This window comes from Lytechinus pictus, chromosome 6, assembly GCF_037042905.1.
Source record: "Lytechinus pictus isolate F3 Inbred chromosome 6, Lp3.0, whole genome shotgun sequence".
Lineage (NCBI taxonomy): Eukaryota > Metazoa > Echinodermata > Echinoidea > Temnopleuroida > Toxopneustidae > Lytechinus > Lytechinus pictus.
This window is the reverse complement of record NC_087250.1, coordinates 17,840,266-17,855,451: the sequence shown is the minus strand read 5'-3', so window position 1 is coordinate 17,855,451 and position 15,186 is coordinate 17,840,266. Positions and strand designations below refer to the sequence as shown.

General features: G+C 38.7%; 1 protein-coding gene across 1 annotated transcript; it reads left to right on the top strand.

Moving 5' to 3' along the window:
* The first annotated feature begins 7,195 nt into the window (after positions 1-7,195).
* Positions 7,196-13,854, top strand: LOC135154334 (serine/threonine-protein phosphatase 6 regulatory ankyrin repeat subunit A-like). The gene is made up of 3 exons (XM_064100446.1): positions 7,196-7,417; positions 10,849-12,057; positions 12,157-13,854. Exons 1-3 carry the CDS (start codon positions 7,196-7,198, stop codon positions 13,852-13,854), a joined length of 3,129 nt encoding a protein of 1,042 aa, XP_063956516.1.
* The last annotated feature ends 1,332 nt before the right edge of the window (positions 13,855-15,186 follow it).

Below are 15,186 nucleotides of genomic sequence, written 5' to 3'. Positions count from 1 at the left end.
TGGCGATTTATGTATGTCTCAATATTGATTTTCATGACAGTTTGTCAAAGATTTTGGCTCGCGATTTGTGCTCGCAGTAATGGTTAAAAAATATTTTGACTGATGCATTCTATTCATAATTACAAAATCGCTTAAAATCAATGTCCAGTTTTCAGGCCATAATATCATCAGATTTCTCGCCCTCATTAAGCATTAATAAATAAGATAATAATTTAACGATTAAATTGTCCCTTTTGTTTCATCTCGCGCTTAGCAAGAGGAATAGGACGATAGTCATCATTTTCATATGACATGTCCCAAGGATGTCCCGGTCCTATGTCAAAACTCAAATAACAATGAAAAATATCAGCTCTATATCAAGTGCGATCCATATCCACCTCACAATTTTCCTACAAAGTGCTTGTGATAATTATAGCTGAAATGGACTCTTTCCAGATTTTTCATGAAAAAAGAGGTGTAGAATGCCTAGATTCTAGGTCTAAATCTAAAACACGCGCATGTTTATTCAAATATTCAACTTGTTCTCTATTTAAATCATTATCCAGTTTCAGATCGCAATATCAAAAATTTTCTGCTCGCGCTTTGTGCTCGAATTATTAATGTAGAAAGATCCTCTATTGCTCATCCTTTTCATGATTTACAAAACATGAATAGAGTGTCCTGTTTTTGTCTCACCTGCATAGCAGAATGAGACCATAGGCGCCGCTTTTCCGACGGCGGCGGCGTCAACACCAAATCTTAACCTAAGGTTAAGTTTTTGAAATGGCAGCATAACTTAGAAAATACATGAACCTAGTTCATGAAACTTGGCCATAAGGTTTATCAAGTATTACTGAAGATCCTGCCTGAGTTTCATGTCACATGACTAATGTCGAAGGTCATTTGTGGTCAATGAACTTAGACCATGTTGGGGGAATCAACATCAAAATCTTAACTTAAGGTTAAGTTTGTGAAATGTCATCATAACTTAGAAAATATATGGACCTAGTTCATGAAACTTCAGGTTAATCAAGTATCACTGAACATCCTGCATGAGTTTCATGTCACATGACCAAGGTCAAAGGTCATTTAGGGTCAATGAACTTTGGCCGAATTGGGGGTATCTGTTGAATTACCATCTTAACTTTGAAAGTTTATGGATCTGATTCGTGAAACTTAGACATAATAGTAAGCAAGTATTACTAAACATCCTGTGCAAGTTTCACTTCACATGATTAAGGTCAATAGTCATTTAGGGTCAATGAACTTTGGCCAAATTGGGGGTATTTGTTGAATTACCATCATAACTTTGAAAGTATGTTGGTCTATTTCATAAAACTTGGACATAAGAGTAATCAAGTATCACTGAACATCCTGTGTGCATTTAGGTCACATGACCAGGGTCAAAGGTCAATGAACTTTGGCCATAATGGGGGCATCTGTTGAATTACCATCATAACTTTGAAAGTTTATGGATCTGACTCGTGAAACTTGGACATAACAGTTATCAAGTATCACTGAACATCCTGTGCGAGTTCCAGGTCACATGATTAAGGTTAAAGGTCATGTAAGGTCAATTAACTTTGGCCACGTTGGGTGTATTTGTTGAATTTGATACCATATCTTTGTGTATTGGTCTAGTTCATAAAACGTGGAAATAAGAGTAACCAAGTATCACTGAATATCTTGTGCGAGTTATAGTAGTTTTCAAAGTCAGCACTGCTGCTATATTGAATCGCGTGATGCAGGTGAGACCGCCAGAGGCATTCCACTTGTTAGGTCTAAATCTCGAATTTTTCTGCTCGCGCTTCGTTTGCATCAATTGGTTAGTTATATAGCTACCCTGTTAACGATTACGAAAAACTGATTAAAAATTTTGATTCTTTTTGTAGAAATGTCAACTATTTCAGCTCGCGATTCGCGCTAGCATTATTTGATTGTTGAAATATGTAACGTCTTTATGGCTAAGTGCAAGCAGTCCTTAACAAGTACCTTTTCGATCAGTTCAAATAAAAAAATATTTTATGGCTGCACTTTGCACTCGCTTTACTAATGTAAGGACCGGGTGTAAGGAAGGCCCCCAATTACTCATCCTTAATAGAGTGTCTAGTTCTTAGGTCTTAATCTCAAAATTTTCCGCTCGCGCTTTGCGTTCGCATCAATTGTTTAATTATAGACCTATTATATGTTTCAGTTACAAAAAGTGCTTAGAATTTCCATTCTTTAGGCAAACATTTTTAAAAAATTTAAACTCTAGCTTCGCGCTCGCATTATTTGATTATTCAAATATGTAACGTATTCATGGCTAACCTTTAATTTCCATCAGTTAACATCTGCTCGCACTTCGCGTTCGAAGTAATTATTTAGTTGCATATACATCTTTTTCAGGATAACAAACATTGCCCAGAATGTTCAAATTTTAGGAAAAAATACATAAAATTCCCCCCAAAAAAAATTGCTCGCGCTTCGCGCTCGCATTATATAGATAAGAAATATGATATTATATATGTATGTTGAATTATAAGAATAAAGCTAAAAAGTGGCCATGAGGACTACTCCTTCAATGAAACAAACAAAAATCATCTTCGAGCGGCCGATCTGGGATTAACATATGGCTGGAAAAAAATTCCCCCCCCCCCCCATTGGCGAATGCTGGATCCGCCCCTGTTGTTCCCCCTAACTTTCGGGACAGATTTCCGCCCATGCTTGTAGGTCAACTCCTCAACCTCGATCACAGTCGCTTCGAGTTTAGAATATTCCTAGAAGCCCTCTCCTACAATACTCATCTTGCAGGACATAGCAAAGAAGTACGATCTTCCTGATCTTCACAGTCTTCTTTCAAATCCTCCCGTATACTTATCTTGGAAGTGATTGGTCAATTACAAAGTGAACCTGCTGACCAAACACAACACACGTCAATGAATCCTTTTCAAGCCATCTCATAAGTACTGGCAGGATTGTATACGTCCTTCTGCTAAATTCCTGTATCCGAAAAGTGTACCCTCTCCTGTCATACGAAGACAGTGTGGTGTTGCTTGTCGGGTGCAGACGTGTCTAGCTCGCGCTCTCGCTTTTAACATTTTTAACTTTTTAAATTCGTCTTTAAAAAAAAAATTAGCAATTTTTTAGCCTTGAAAGTCTTTTAACGTGTGCTATACCCAGTTTTTACCAACTTTTTGTGGACATTTTATGGTGCTTTTTCGGCATTAGGAGTTAGTTTTAGTGAGTTGATTTCGCCACATCACCATTCGCTTGCACACTGACTGTACGTATCTGACTGTAGCCTGTAGTCCCAGCTATTGCATTCGTTAAGAAAGCCGTCGGTAGCCGCCATCTTGAAAGCGCGGGAAAATCAAAAGAGAGATTTTTCGGAGTGGATTCACCCTGGAATTAACAGCAAATTCCAAGTTCTAGTCGAAAGGAAAGCTAACCGTACCTTTTTGTGAAGGATTATCAAGTGATTTTTGGAGGATGACCACCACTTGTGTTTTAGTCATATTTTGGCTCACTTTGGTTTTGGGCCTACACTGCCACTTTTGTGCCACGCCTTTGGCTCCGCGCTGGAATAAGGTAGGAACTTTCCAATTTCTTACTTCATTAAGAGAAAAACACTCTGACAATATACTCGTACAATATAACGCTAAATATGAAGAGACGACATTTGCAAGAAACTATCAGGACAAGAAAGGGAAAACCTGCCCAGCATTCACTATTCATAGAATTAACGATAGAGATTTATTCATCAATTAATGTCCTAAAGACAAGCCTACAAACATGAGGGCAAGGACTTTCAGGTTCAGAGTTCAGCTCCACGGAATAAGGACGTACAATCTGTTCCTAGCTACATATTTGTTTTCTACCAATCACGCCGGAATGAATTGAAAATCCGTGGGTTTTCCATAGTTCATAGTTCATACCTCCATAGTTCATACCCCCATTCCATAATTCATAGTTCATACCCTCATTTCGTTGAATACGCACGGGTCTGTTGTTCCGAGATTGAAGTTATTGATTGCCCTACACATGCTCATTAGTGGGAATGTACACCCAAACCCCGGGCCCAATTACCAACGGTACCCATGCACAATATGCGCTAAACATGTTGCCAAAAAAACATCCGGCTCTGGAAAGTGATCGGTGTAATGAATGGACTCACACCAAATGTGCAGATGTTTCTGATCAGCTGTATGATCACCACATTGGTCTCGGAGAGTTTGAATGGTATTGTCCCAGCTGTGATGTACTAAGATTTAGTTATTCATTTCTTGACAATGATACTGTAAACCCTGAAAATAGCGACTCAACCGATTTGTCTGACATGAGTATAGATTTAAACTTACTACCGAATGGAGACACTCAATCTCCATCTCACATCAATTCACCAATGGTAATGCCTGATCTTGGTATAGGGAAGAATAAGCAGGCAGACAAGCAAACTGGAATTCGATTTCAAACTAAGTGCATTGGAAAATGTGATGTTAAAATTTTGACAATTAATGCTGAAGGGCTGAGTAATAAAAATTGCTGCTTTTCATGCTCTCATAGACCAACATGAGGCTGACATTGTTTGTGTAACGGAATCTAAAGTTGATGAAAATGTGTCCTCATATGAACTGTTCCCTACACATTTCAATGTGTATCGGAAGGATAGGAAACGTGGAGGTGGTGAGATTATCACAGTTGTTAAATCAAATCTTGTTAGTACTCATTGCCCAGAAATGGACACCAACTGTGAAATAATATGGGTATGCATCCATTTAACAAGATGCAAAACCACTGTATATTGGAAATTTAAATAGAACACCTAGCCAACTTATTGAGCATTGGTCACAGCTTGAAGAATCATTAGGTAAAATCTACCAAAAGAACATGCCTTTTATGGTGTTAACTGGAGATTTTAATTGTCCAGAGATTAATTGGTCTACTGATCCATCTACGGCTGGAGGCCACCATGGAAGGCATCTGTTGTCAGTCTGTGATGAATTTCATCTTACGCAGATGACCAAGGAGCCTACCAGAGACCCCGAGACAACAGCCAATATCCTGGATCTCGTATTAACCAACTTACCCTGCAAAGTCCAGAGGTGCATAGTCAGGGCAGGCCTTAGTGACCATGATTTGGTCTAACTTCTGTTGTGCCAAAACCCAAGCTTCTCAAGAAACCAAGACATGAAGTTTACTTGATTAACAAAGGTGACTTCGATCAAATGCTTAAAGATATGAGTCAGTTTAAAGAGCAACATTTCGCTCTAAATTCAACTCAGAAATCTGTTTCGGAAATGTACAACAGTCTCAAAGATGCTGTACTTAGGTCCAGAGATAAAAATATCCCATGAAAAATGTCAAGGCAATCGAATAGTCTTCCATGGGTAACTGAAACCATTAGTAAACTGATCAAAAGACGCAACAAACTTCACAAGAAAGCCAAGAAGTCTCTTCTGTCTACTGACTGGGAAGCCTTAAAGGAGAATGAAACCCTTGAAACCAGCTGAATCCATATCAAAGAGAAAAATCAAAGAAACATATTGTTGAAAGTTTGAGGAAGATTAAATGAATAATAAGAAAGTTATGAGCATTTGAATATTGAGATCACTAATGCCATGTAGTTCCTATCATTGGCAATGCGACCAAGATCTGTGATGTCACACACGTACAACTCCCTCATTACTTTAGTACTTATTTCACTTATATTCTCACTTTTATAGAGTCTATCACAAGGTGAGGTGTTCTCTTTATGAGAGGACAAGTACAGAGGTTTCACAACATTATATAATTGATGAATCGTTTGTCATATGATTAGAATGAGCAAAAAGATATATTTTGGGGTATATTTTCAGTGTCCAAAAGGGGAGAGTTGTTCATCTGTGACATCATATATCTTGGTCGCATTGCCAATGGGAGGATCTCCATAGCATTAGTGATCTCGACATTCAAATGCTCATAACTCTTCTATTGCTAGTCCTATTTTACTCAAACTTTTGTTGATCTTATTCTTTGATTTTTCTGCTTTCACAAAAGCTAACTTGCTCCAAGAGTTTCATTCTCCTTTAAGAGAAGTACGGCGAAATGTCAAGAAAGTCATCAAGAAGGCAGAGTCTGAATACATCAAGAATATCATTGATGACCTGAAGAAAGATCAGCTACCCTTCTGGAAGTACATCCGAGGTAAAAGACTGGATAATTCATCCATACCAACTCTGAAAAAGGACTCTAAACTTTTAATTACAGATTCTGAAAAGGCTGTAGCACTTGCAAATCATTTTAACTCCGTCTTTACAATTGAGAAGGATGACTGCATCCCGTTCACGCTAATTGAATTCCCCGCTATGGATGACATCGAGATTAGACAAGGTGTCCTGAAGCTTCTCAAAAACTTAGACACGAGTAAAGCTGCTGGTCCTGACGAGATCACTGCCAGAATTTTGAAAGAATCAGCAGCAGAATTGGCTCCCGTTCTGACATAATTTTTCCAGCAATCCCTGGACACAGGGATTCTCCCAGACGACTGGCTCTTGGCAAACATAACATCAATCTTCAAGAAGGGATCTAGAGGAAATCCTGAAAACTACCGTCCTGTTTCCCTCACATCAATTATGTGTAAGCTTTTGGAACATATACTCCACTTTCAGATCAGCAAACACCTTGATAAGCATAAAATTTTGACCCAATTGCAACATGGTTTTCGGAAGGGACATTCATGTGTCGCTCAATTGATTCAGGTTGTCAATGATTGGACGGAAGGAATTGACAACTCGCAACAAATCGATGCTGCAATTTTGGACTTCACAAAAGCCTTCGACTGCGTGCCTCACGAAAGGCTTAAATCAAAATTACACCATTATGGCATCAGAAATAAAGTTTTGAACTGGATTAATATGTTCTTGACCCAGCGACAACAACGTGTTATCATCAATGGCGTAACCAAAAATGGCACCCAGTAATATCCGGGGTCCCAGAAGGGACTGTATTAGGCCCGTTGTTATTCTTAATCTACATCAACGACATTGTTGAAGAGCTTCAGTGCAATGTACGACTGTTTGCGGACGACTGCATCTTATACACCACCGTCTCTAGTGTTCAAGATTGTTTCAGGCTCCAAAAGGATCTTGACGTTGTTTGTCGATGGGCTTCTAAGTGGCAGATGACCTTTAACCCTAAGAAGTGTAATATCGTGTCCCTGGGTCTGATGAGATCGAAACTCCTTCATGAGTACACCATGATCGGAGAAACTCTGGATCGAGTTCATAAACATACTTACCTTGGAGTAACGATTTCTGCTGATCTTACTTGGAAATCACACTATCAGCGAATAGTCAGCAAAGCAAATAAGATTCTTGGTACCCTTCGAGGAAATATCCATCAGTGCAGCTCTGATACCAAAGGGAAAGCTTACAAAGCTCTTGTTCGTCCACACCTGGAGTATGCGTCTGCTGTTACTGTTAGATAAAGTTCAGAGAAGAGCCGCTCTTTTGTGATCAACGACTACAGTCGTAAGTCCAGTGTTTCCAAGATGCTGAAACAATTAGAGTGGGAAAGTTTTGTTGACAGACGACTCAATGCCAGATTGAGCCAGTTCTACTTAATTCATAAGGGGGAATCTCCAGTAACGTCAACCAAACTCCACCTTAGAAACTCTAGCCGTCCAAGTCGACGCTTTACACCAGATGCCTACAATATCATCGAATCCAGAACTGATAGGCACCTGTACTCATTCCTGCCCAGAACCATACGGAACTGGAACGACCTTCCCTTAGCCATTACATCAATGCAATCCCTTGACAAATTTAAGGCTGCTCTAAACTAATCAATGTCGCATCTGCACCCGACCACAGCGTCATGGAACTTTCGTTCTGTTGCTGTGTACCCGTGATGATGATGATGATGATGATGAGCATCTGTGGTGAGAGCTCAACTCCTCACAGCTACCTACTTAACACAGTGTCGTCTTTTCACGCTGAAGAAATCATCCAGTCGAACTTGCCCTCTTTGCAAATCTGCCGACGAGACTGTGGAACATTTTACTGGGCAGTGTCCCAACCTTGACCATCTCCGTCAAATTGGCAAAGTCAAGGACTACCTGTGGACTTCCCAACATGTGTCAATCTTTATGTCAATGCCAACCCAAAGGATTATTTCATCTTAAATCGAATGATGTGTACAGACCCCCATATTCAGAGTCTCATCCGGTGTCTGTTGCATGGTTTCTTTCTCAATTTGATGAATACATCCAGGATCACCTACTGTCCATTGTCCCACTCTTAATAACTTGTGATTTCAACAGAATAAAAGTCATTTAAAGATCTTCTCGAATCACTCTGTTGTACTCAGTTTACATTAATTCTCAAGGTCACCCGCTTGACCTCCGTATTTATCGCCAATCTGATCATGTAATTGTTGGTCAGCCATGGTCATATAAATACCAAGAAAATAAATATTTTGTCAAAAATCATTTTTCAGAAAGTATTTCACTCCGGCAGCACAACTGCATGTACTTTATTGCCAAAAATCTTGTGATTTTTATGGGTAATTTGCATAATTTTGGCGGCCATGTTGGATTTTGCCAATTTGCAGAAAATGCTCAAGGTTACACGAATGGCATTATTCAGATTCGGAATCAGCACCCTCGAATTGACAAGAAACCATAAAATAATTGTATATCTAAAAAAAATTCGACCCCTTCTATCCTGGACTATATGTAAACATCCATGATGTATTATGCATCTCTTTGTATCACTATACCTTACTGTGTATTCATTCTCAAGGTCACACGCTTGACCTCCGTATTTGTTGCCAAACTGATCATGTAATTGTTGGTCAGCCATGGCCATGTAAATATCTTATTTCAGATCATTTTCCAGACATGTGCCATCTCAACACATGTAAACCATTTTTGACCGACAAGATTGTGTCGTTAACTAAGAGCTTGCAGATAGTACGCTATGTAGAAATTTACATGTATCACGAGATATTTCTGAATTGGCAAACTTGTATGATATCTATATATTTTATCTATAATCAATGTCTCCCAGTCTACGGGTCATTTTCCTACTGAATGGAAAGTAGCCCTGGTTTCACCTCTGTTGAAAAAAAAAAAAAAACAAGGGCCCCGTTTCATAAGGGACTTGCAACTGTTGTAACTAATTATGGCAACTTCCATGGTAACAGGGCTCAGCAGCCAATCAAATCAAATTTGTCATGGTAGTTGCCAGAATGGCAAAGTTACAACAGTTGTAACTCTTTATGAAACGGACCCCAGGTCTGGATCCTGAATTTTGTAATCTAAGACTTGTAAGGAACTAACAATACATTTCAAAATTTGAAGGTGCAGCCACTCAACAAATCTTACATTTTATCAATAGCATTCACTTCCTTCATCCTATCAATCCACATATAGAAAATTCCACAGTAAAGAAACTGCACTGCTTGGGATTGAGAGTGATATTTTGATGGCAATGGACAATCAGAAAGTCACTCTTCTAGTAATACTAAACTTAAGTAGCGCATTTGATACTATTAACCACAACAGACTTAAAGAAATTTTGCAGAATTGTTTCGGTATCAATGGTGTTGCTCTCAACTGGATCAAGTCACACTTGTCTGATCCACATCAAAAAGTTGTTATTGATGGTACTCTCTTAGATTCTTTACCAGTACCTTTTGGCGTGCCCCAGGGCTCACGACTCAGTCCCTTACTTTTTGCATTATACACAAGTAGCCTTATCAATAATCACTCAGAATAATTTTCCTGAAGTTTTTTTGTCATTGTTATGCCGACGACACACAATTGTATATATCTTTTAGGCCATCTTCTACCTCTGCAGGCACAAGTGTTTCAAGGCTAGAACAATGTATCATTTGTATTCTTAGTTGGATGCTCAATAATAATGTGAAATTAAACGATAGCAAAAATGATTTTTTGCTCATTGGCACCTCACAGCAGATCTCTAAAATTAATATCAACTGTATGAAAATTTGAGTATCCAATGTCAAACCCTCTGATACTGCAAGTAATTTATGAGTTTATTTTGGTACAAACCTCAACATAGAAACTCAAGTCACAAATGTATGCCAATCAACATAGTATCTCCTGTATAATATTCGGCGCATTCGCAAATGCTTTGATAAAGAAAGTATCAAACTGGTGTCACATGCTCTGATTAATACAGTTAAGCTTGACAACGGTAATGGTTTGTTGTTTGGAATGCCTGATAGTCCTATTTATAAGTTACACAGAGTCCAAAAATTCAAGTGCAAGACTTATCTACCGTGTCCCAAAGTTCAGTTTCACTACACCTCTTCTGAGAGAATTCCGCTGGTTGCATGAACGCCAAAGAATTTCATTCAAAATTCTGTTAATTGTATATAAATCATTAATCGGTCAAACCCCACATTACATTACAGAATTTCCTAAATCTTAGAACCCAATCACACAGTCGAAGCCTGCGAAGTTCCGCAAATAGATTTTTGTTCCAGATCCCATTTCACAAAACAAAAGTCGAATTGGTGATCGTGCATTTGCACTTGCTGTCCCAAACTATGGAATAGCCTGCCAATTGACATAAGAAGCTCTCCATCGTTGACTCTCTTCAAATAAAAATTTAAAAAATACCTCTTTTGTTAAGAAAATGTGCTGTGTAGAAATAAGCAAGAACTCTGAACAAGCCGCAGCTGAATATATCCACATAAAAGCTGCGCTATACAAATAAATGTTTATTATAAAACAAAAACTTAGCTTGTTCTGGAAACTCGCATATTTGAAATTTTCTTAGGCAAACATATTTAACTGGCAAGCGTTTGATATGCATGAAAGTAAATGCTTTTTTGCCTATAGATTTTCTAAAACAGGCTAACTTTTTCTTTTCTCCTTAGCTGATAAGACAAGGAGCTGGGGTCAATAAGGAGGATAATAATGGTCGGACTGCATCACAAATTGCTGCTTCCGACTGTCATATTGACGTCATCAAATATCTGATCAGTGAAGGAGCTGAGGTCAATATGGAGGATAATAATGGTTGGACTGCATTACACAATGCTGCTCAAAATGGTGATATTGAAGTCATCAAATATCTGATAAGTCAAGGAGCTGAGGTCAATAAAAAGGATAATGATGGCTGGACTGCATTACACCGTGCTGCTAGGTTTGGTCGAATTGACGTCTTGAAATATTTGATCAGTGAAGGAGCGGAGGTCAACAAGGAGGATAAAGTTGGTCGGACTGCATTACACAGGGCTGCTTTCAATTCTCAAATTGACGCCATCAAATATCTGATCAGTGAAGGAGCGGAGGTCAACAAGGAGGATAACGTTGGTCGGACTGCATTACAAATTGCTGCTTCTGACTGTCATATTGACGTCATCAAAAATCTGATCAGTAAAGGAGCTGAGGTCAATAAGGAGGATAAAGATGGTCGGACTGCATTACACAATGCTGCTCAAAATGGTGATATTGAAGTCATCAAATATCTGATAAGTCAAGGAGCTGAGGTCAATAAAAAGGATAATGATGGTTGGACTGCATTACACCGTGCTGCTAGGTTTGGTCGAATTGACGTCTTGAAATATTTGATCAGTGAAGGAGCGGAGGTCAACAAGGAGGATAAAGTTGGTCGGACTGCATTACACAGGGCTGCTTTCAATTCTCAAATTGACGCCATCAAATATCTGATCAGTGAAGGAGCGGAGGTCAACAAGGAGGATAACGTTGGTCGGACTGCATTACAAATTGCTGCTTCCGACTGTCATATTGACGTCATCAAAAATCTGATCAGTAAAGGAGCTGAGGTCAATAAGGAGGATAATAATGGTTGGACTGCATTACACAATGCTGCTCAAAATGGTGATATTGAAGTCATCAAATATCTGATAAGTCAAGGAGCTGAGGTCAATAAAAAGGATAATGATGGTTGGACTGCATTACACCGTGCTGCTAGGTTTGGTCGAATTGACGTCTTGAAATATTTGATCAGTGAAGGAGCGGAGGTCAACAAGGAGGATAAAGTTGGTCGGACTGCATTACACAGGGCTGCTTTCAATTCTCAAATTGACGCCATCAAATATCTGATCAGTGAAGGAGCGGAGGTCAACAAGGAGGATAACGTTGGTCGGACTGCATTACAAATTGCTGCTTCCGACTGTCATATTGACGTCATCAAAAATCTGATCAGTAAAGGAGCTGAGGTCAATAAGGAGGATAAAGATGGTCGGACTGCATTACACAATGCTGCTCAAAATGGTCATATTGAAGTCATCAAATATCTGATAAGTCAAGGAGCTGAGGCCGATAAGGTGGATAATGATGGTTGGACTGCATTACACCGTGCTGCTAGGTTTGGTCGAATTGACGTCTTGAAATATTTGATAAGCCAGGGAGCTGAGGTCAACAAGACCGATAAAAGTGGGTGGACTGCATTACACAGGGCGGCTTTCAATTCTCAAATTGACGTCATCAACAATCTGATCAGTGGTGGAGCGGATGTCAATAAGGAGGCTAAAGATGGTCGGACTGCATTGGACATTGCTGCTTCCGACTGTCATATTGACGTCATCAAATATCTGGTCAGTAAAGGAGCAGATATCAATAAGGAGGCTAAAGTCGGTAGGACTGCATTAGAAATTGCAGCTTCCAATTGTAATATTGACGTCATAAAATATCTGATCAGTCAAGGAGCAGAGGTCAATAAGGAGGATAATATTGGTCGGATTGCATTACACAGTGCTGCTAGGTTTGGCCATATTGAAATTACCAAATATTTGATCGGTGAAGGAGCTAAGGTATATAAGAAAGATAAAAGTGGTTGGACTGCATTACACAGTGCTGCTTCCAATGGTCATATTGACGTCATCAAATTTCTGATCCGTGAAGGAGCTGAGGCCGTTGAGGATAATAATGGTCGGACTGCAATACACAGTGCTGCTTCCAATGGTCATATTTGCGTCATCGAATATCTGATCAGTGAAGGGGTTGAGGTCAATAAGGAGGATAGTAATGGCTGGGCTGCATTACATATTGCTGCTGATGATGGTGATATTGAAGTCATCAAATGTTTGATCAGTAATGGAGCTGAGGTCAATAAGGGGAATAATGATGGTCAGACTGCATTACACATTGCTGCTGAGATGGGTCATATTGACGCCATCAAATATCTGATCAATGAAGGAGTTGAGGTCAATAAGGAGGATAATAATGGTCGGAATGCAATACACATTGCTGCTTCCAATGGTCATATTGACGCCATCAAATATCTGATCAGTGAAGGAGTTGAGGTCAATAAGGAGGATAATAATGGTCGGAATGCAATACACATTGCTGCTTCCAATGGTCATATTGACGCCATCAAATATCTGATCAGTGAAGGAGTTGAGGTCAATAAGGAGGATAATAATGGTCGGAATGCAATACACATTGCTGCTTCCAATGGTCATATTGACGCCATCAAATATCTGATCAGTGAAGGAGTTGAGGTCAATAAGGAGGATAATAATGGTCGGACTGCATTACACAGTGCTGCTTCCAATGGTCATATTGACGCCATCAAATATCTGATCAGTGAAGGAGTTGAGGTCAATAAGGAGGATAATAATGGTCGGACTGCATTACACAGTGCTGCTCCCAATGGTCATATTGACGTCATCAAATATCTGATCAGTGAAGAGGCTATGGTCGATAAGGGCGACAAGGAAGGGACAACTGCCTTACATATTGCCGTTCAGAATGGTTGCATTGACGTTGTTAAAGTCCTACTTACAGGGGGAGCAGGTTGTGATGTAGAAGACATTCACGGTCAGACACCCTTACATCAATCGCTTTTACATGGGCACAGATATATTGCTGGTCTTATTTTCGACAGCGGTAATGCTAAGGTAGGTAATTCATAAATTCCGAAAATTTTCTCTGACAGAGCTATAAATAGCTGAAAAGTTGCATTTTGATCATTCTGCAAGTAACATCCAATATTATAAATGTAGGAGCCTTGTAAACTGCATAGAATACTCATGTATATTTTGCAAACATGCTTGGTCAAAAAAGGCGGAAAACAGTAGAACAGAAAAAGAGTAGTTTGATAACCACTCAAACAAAGAATTAATTATTTCAGTTTGATATACAAGGAAGATTTTACTAAATAAATGCTTTTTTCCCTACAATTTACAAGAATGCTAATTTTCCTACTACGTTTATATAATTTTGTCAATCCAGAATGATTCAGCAGCATTCCATCTAGCTGTGATGCACGGACATACATCTATTATTGAGAGGATGATAGCTTACGGATCTGATATCAATGTACAGTTTAATGACGGTCAGACATGTCTTCATAAAGCTATCAAATTATGCTACCAAAAGGACAAGAATGTTGAAGACACCGAAACACTCAGAAAGGTTAGTCTTGGAAAATACATTTGCCTCAGTTTTCAGTATACACTTTGATTTTAAAACATTTAAGTCAACGAAGTACGATTATCATGGCATTTCTGGCATCCGCTGCTTATTGCAATACGATACAAACTTACCAAGAATTAACAAAAAGCATATAAAAGACTATTTTTCACTTTATTAAATTTGTGAGAAAGTAATTATTTAATTCATACCATAAATTGCTTTATCATTGAGCCTATCACATATATTAATGGCATCAAACACTTTATGGACTAATTAGGTTTAAATACTATAATTACCACACAAACTAAATTAATCATCCGTTGCAGGTATCCAAAGAATACTACAGTGGCAGGTTATCTCCTGAAAAGGCATTGGTGTTCTATCTCTTAGAACATGGAGCCAGGATTGATATTAAGGATGAAGCAGGTTGCTTACCAATCCACTATGCAAAGGATGAAATGATCAGACAGATGATATTGGCAAGGTGAACAATTACTTAAAACTAAATTTCCAGTACAAACGGGTTTTGATGTACATGTATTTTCAATAGAGGAAAATCAAACATGCACAACATTGGAAATTTTATTACAATTGAATGTAAAATTATATGATATTTTGAAGTTTCGCTTATTTTTCCTAAAAAAGTTATATGCACAAATCAGTGACATGTATGAAAGAGTCGGTGATGTCCCTAACGTTTCCTTCTATATTTTTATTGTTTGAAATGTGTAATATTTCAATTTTACAGATTTGACAATGAGGACCATCTTGACCGAACCATAAAATCGTTAAAGCAATGGTAATACCACATGCTCGGAGTGGAATGAAAC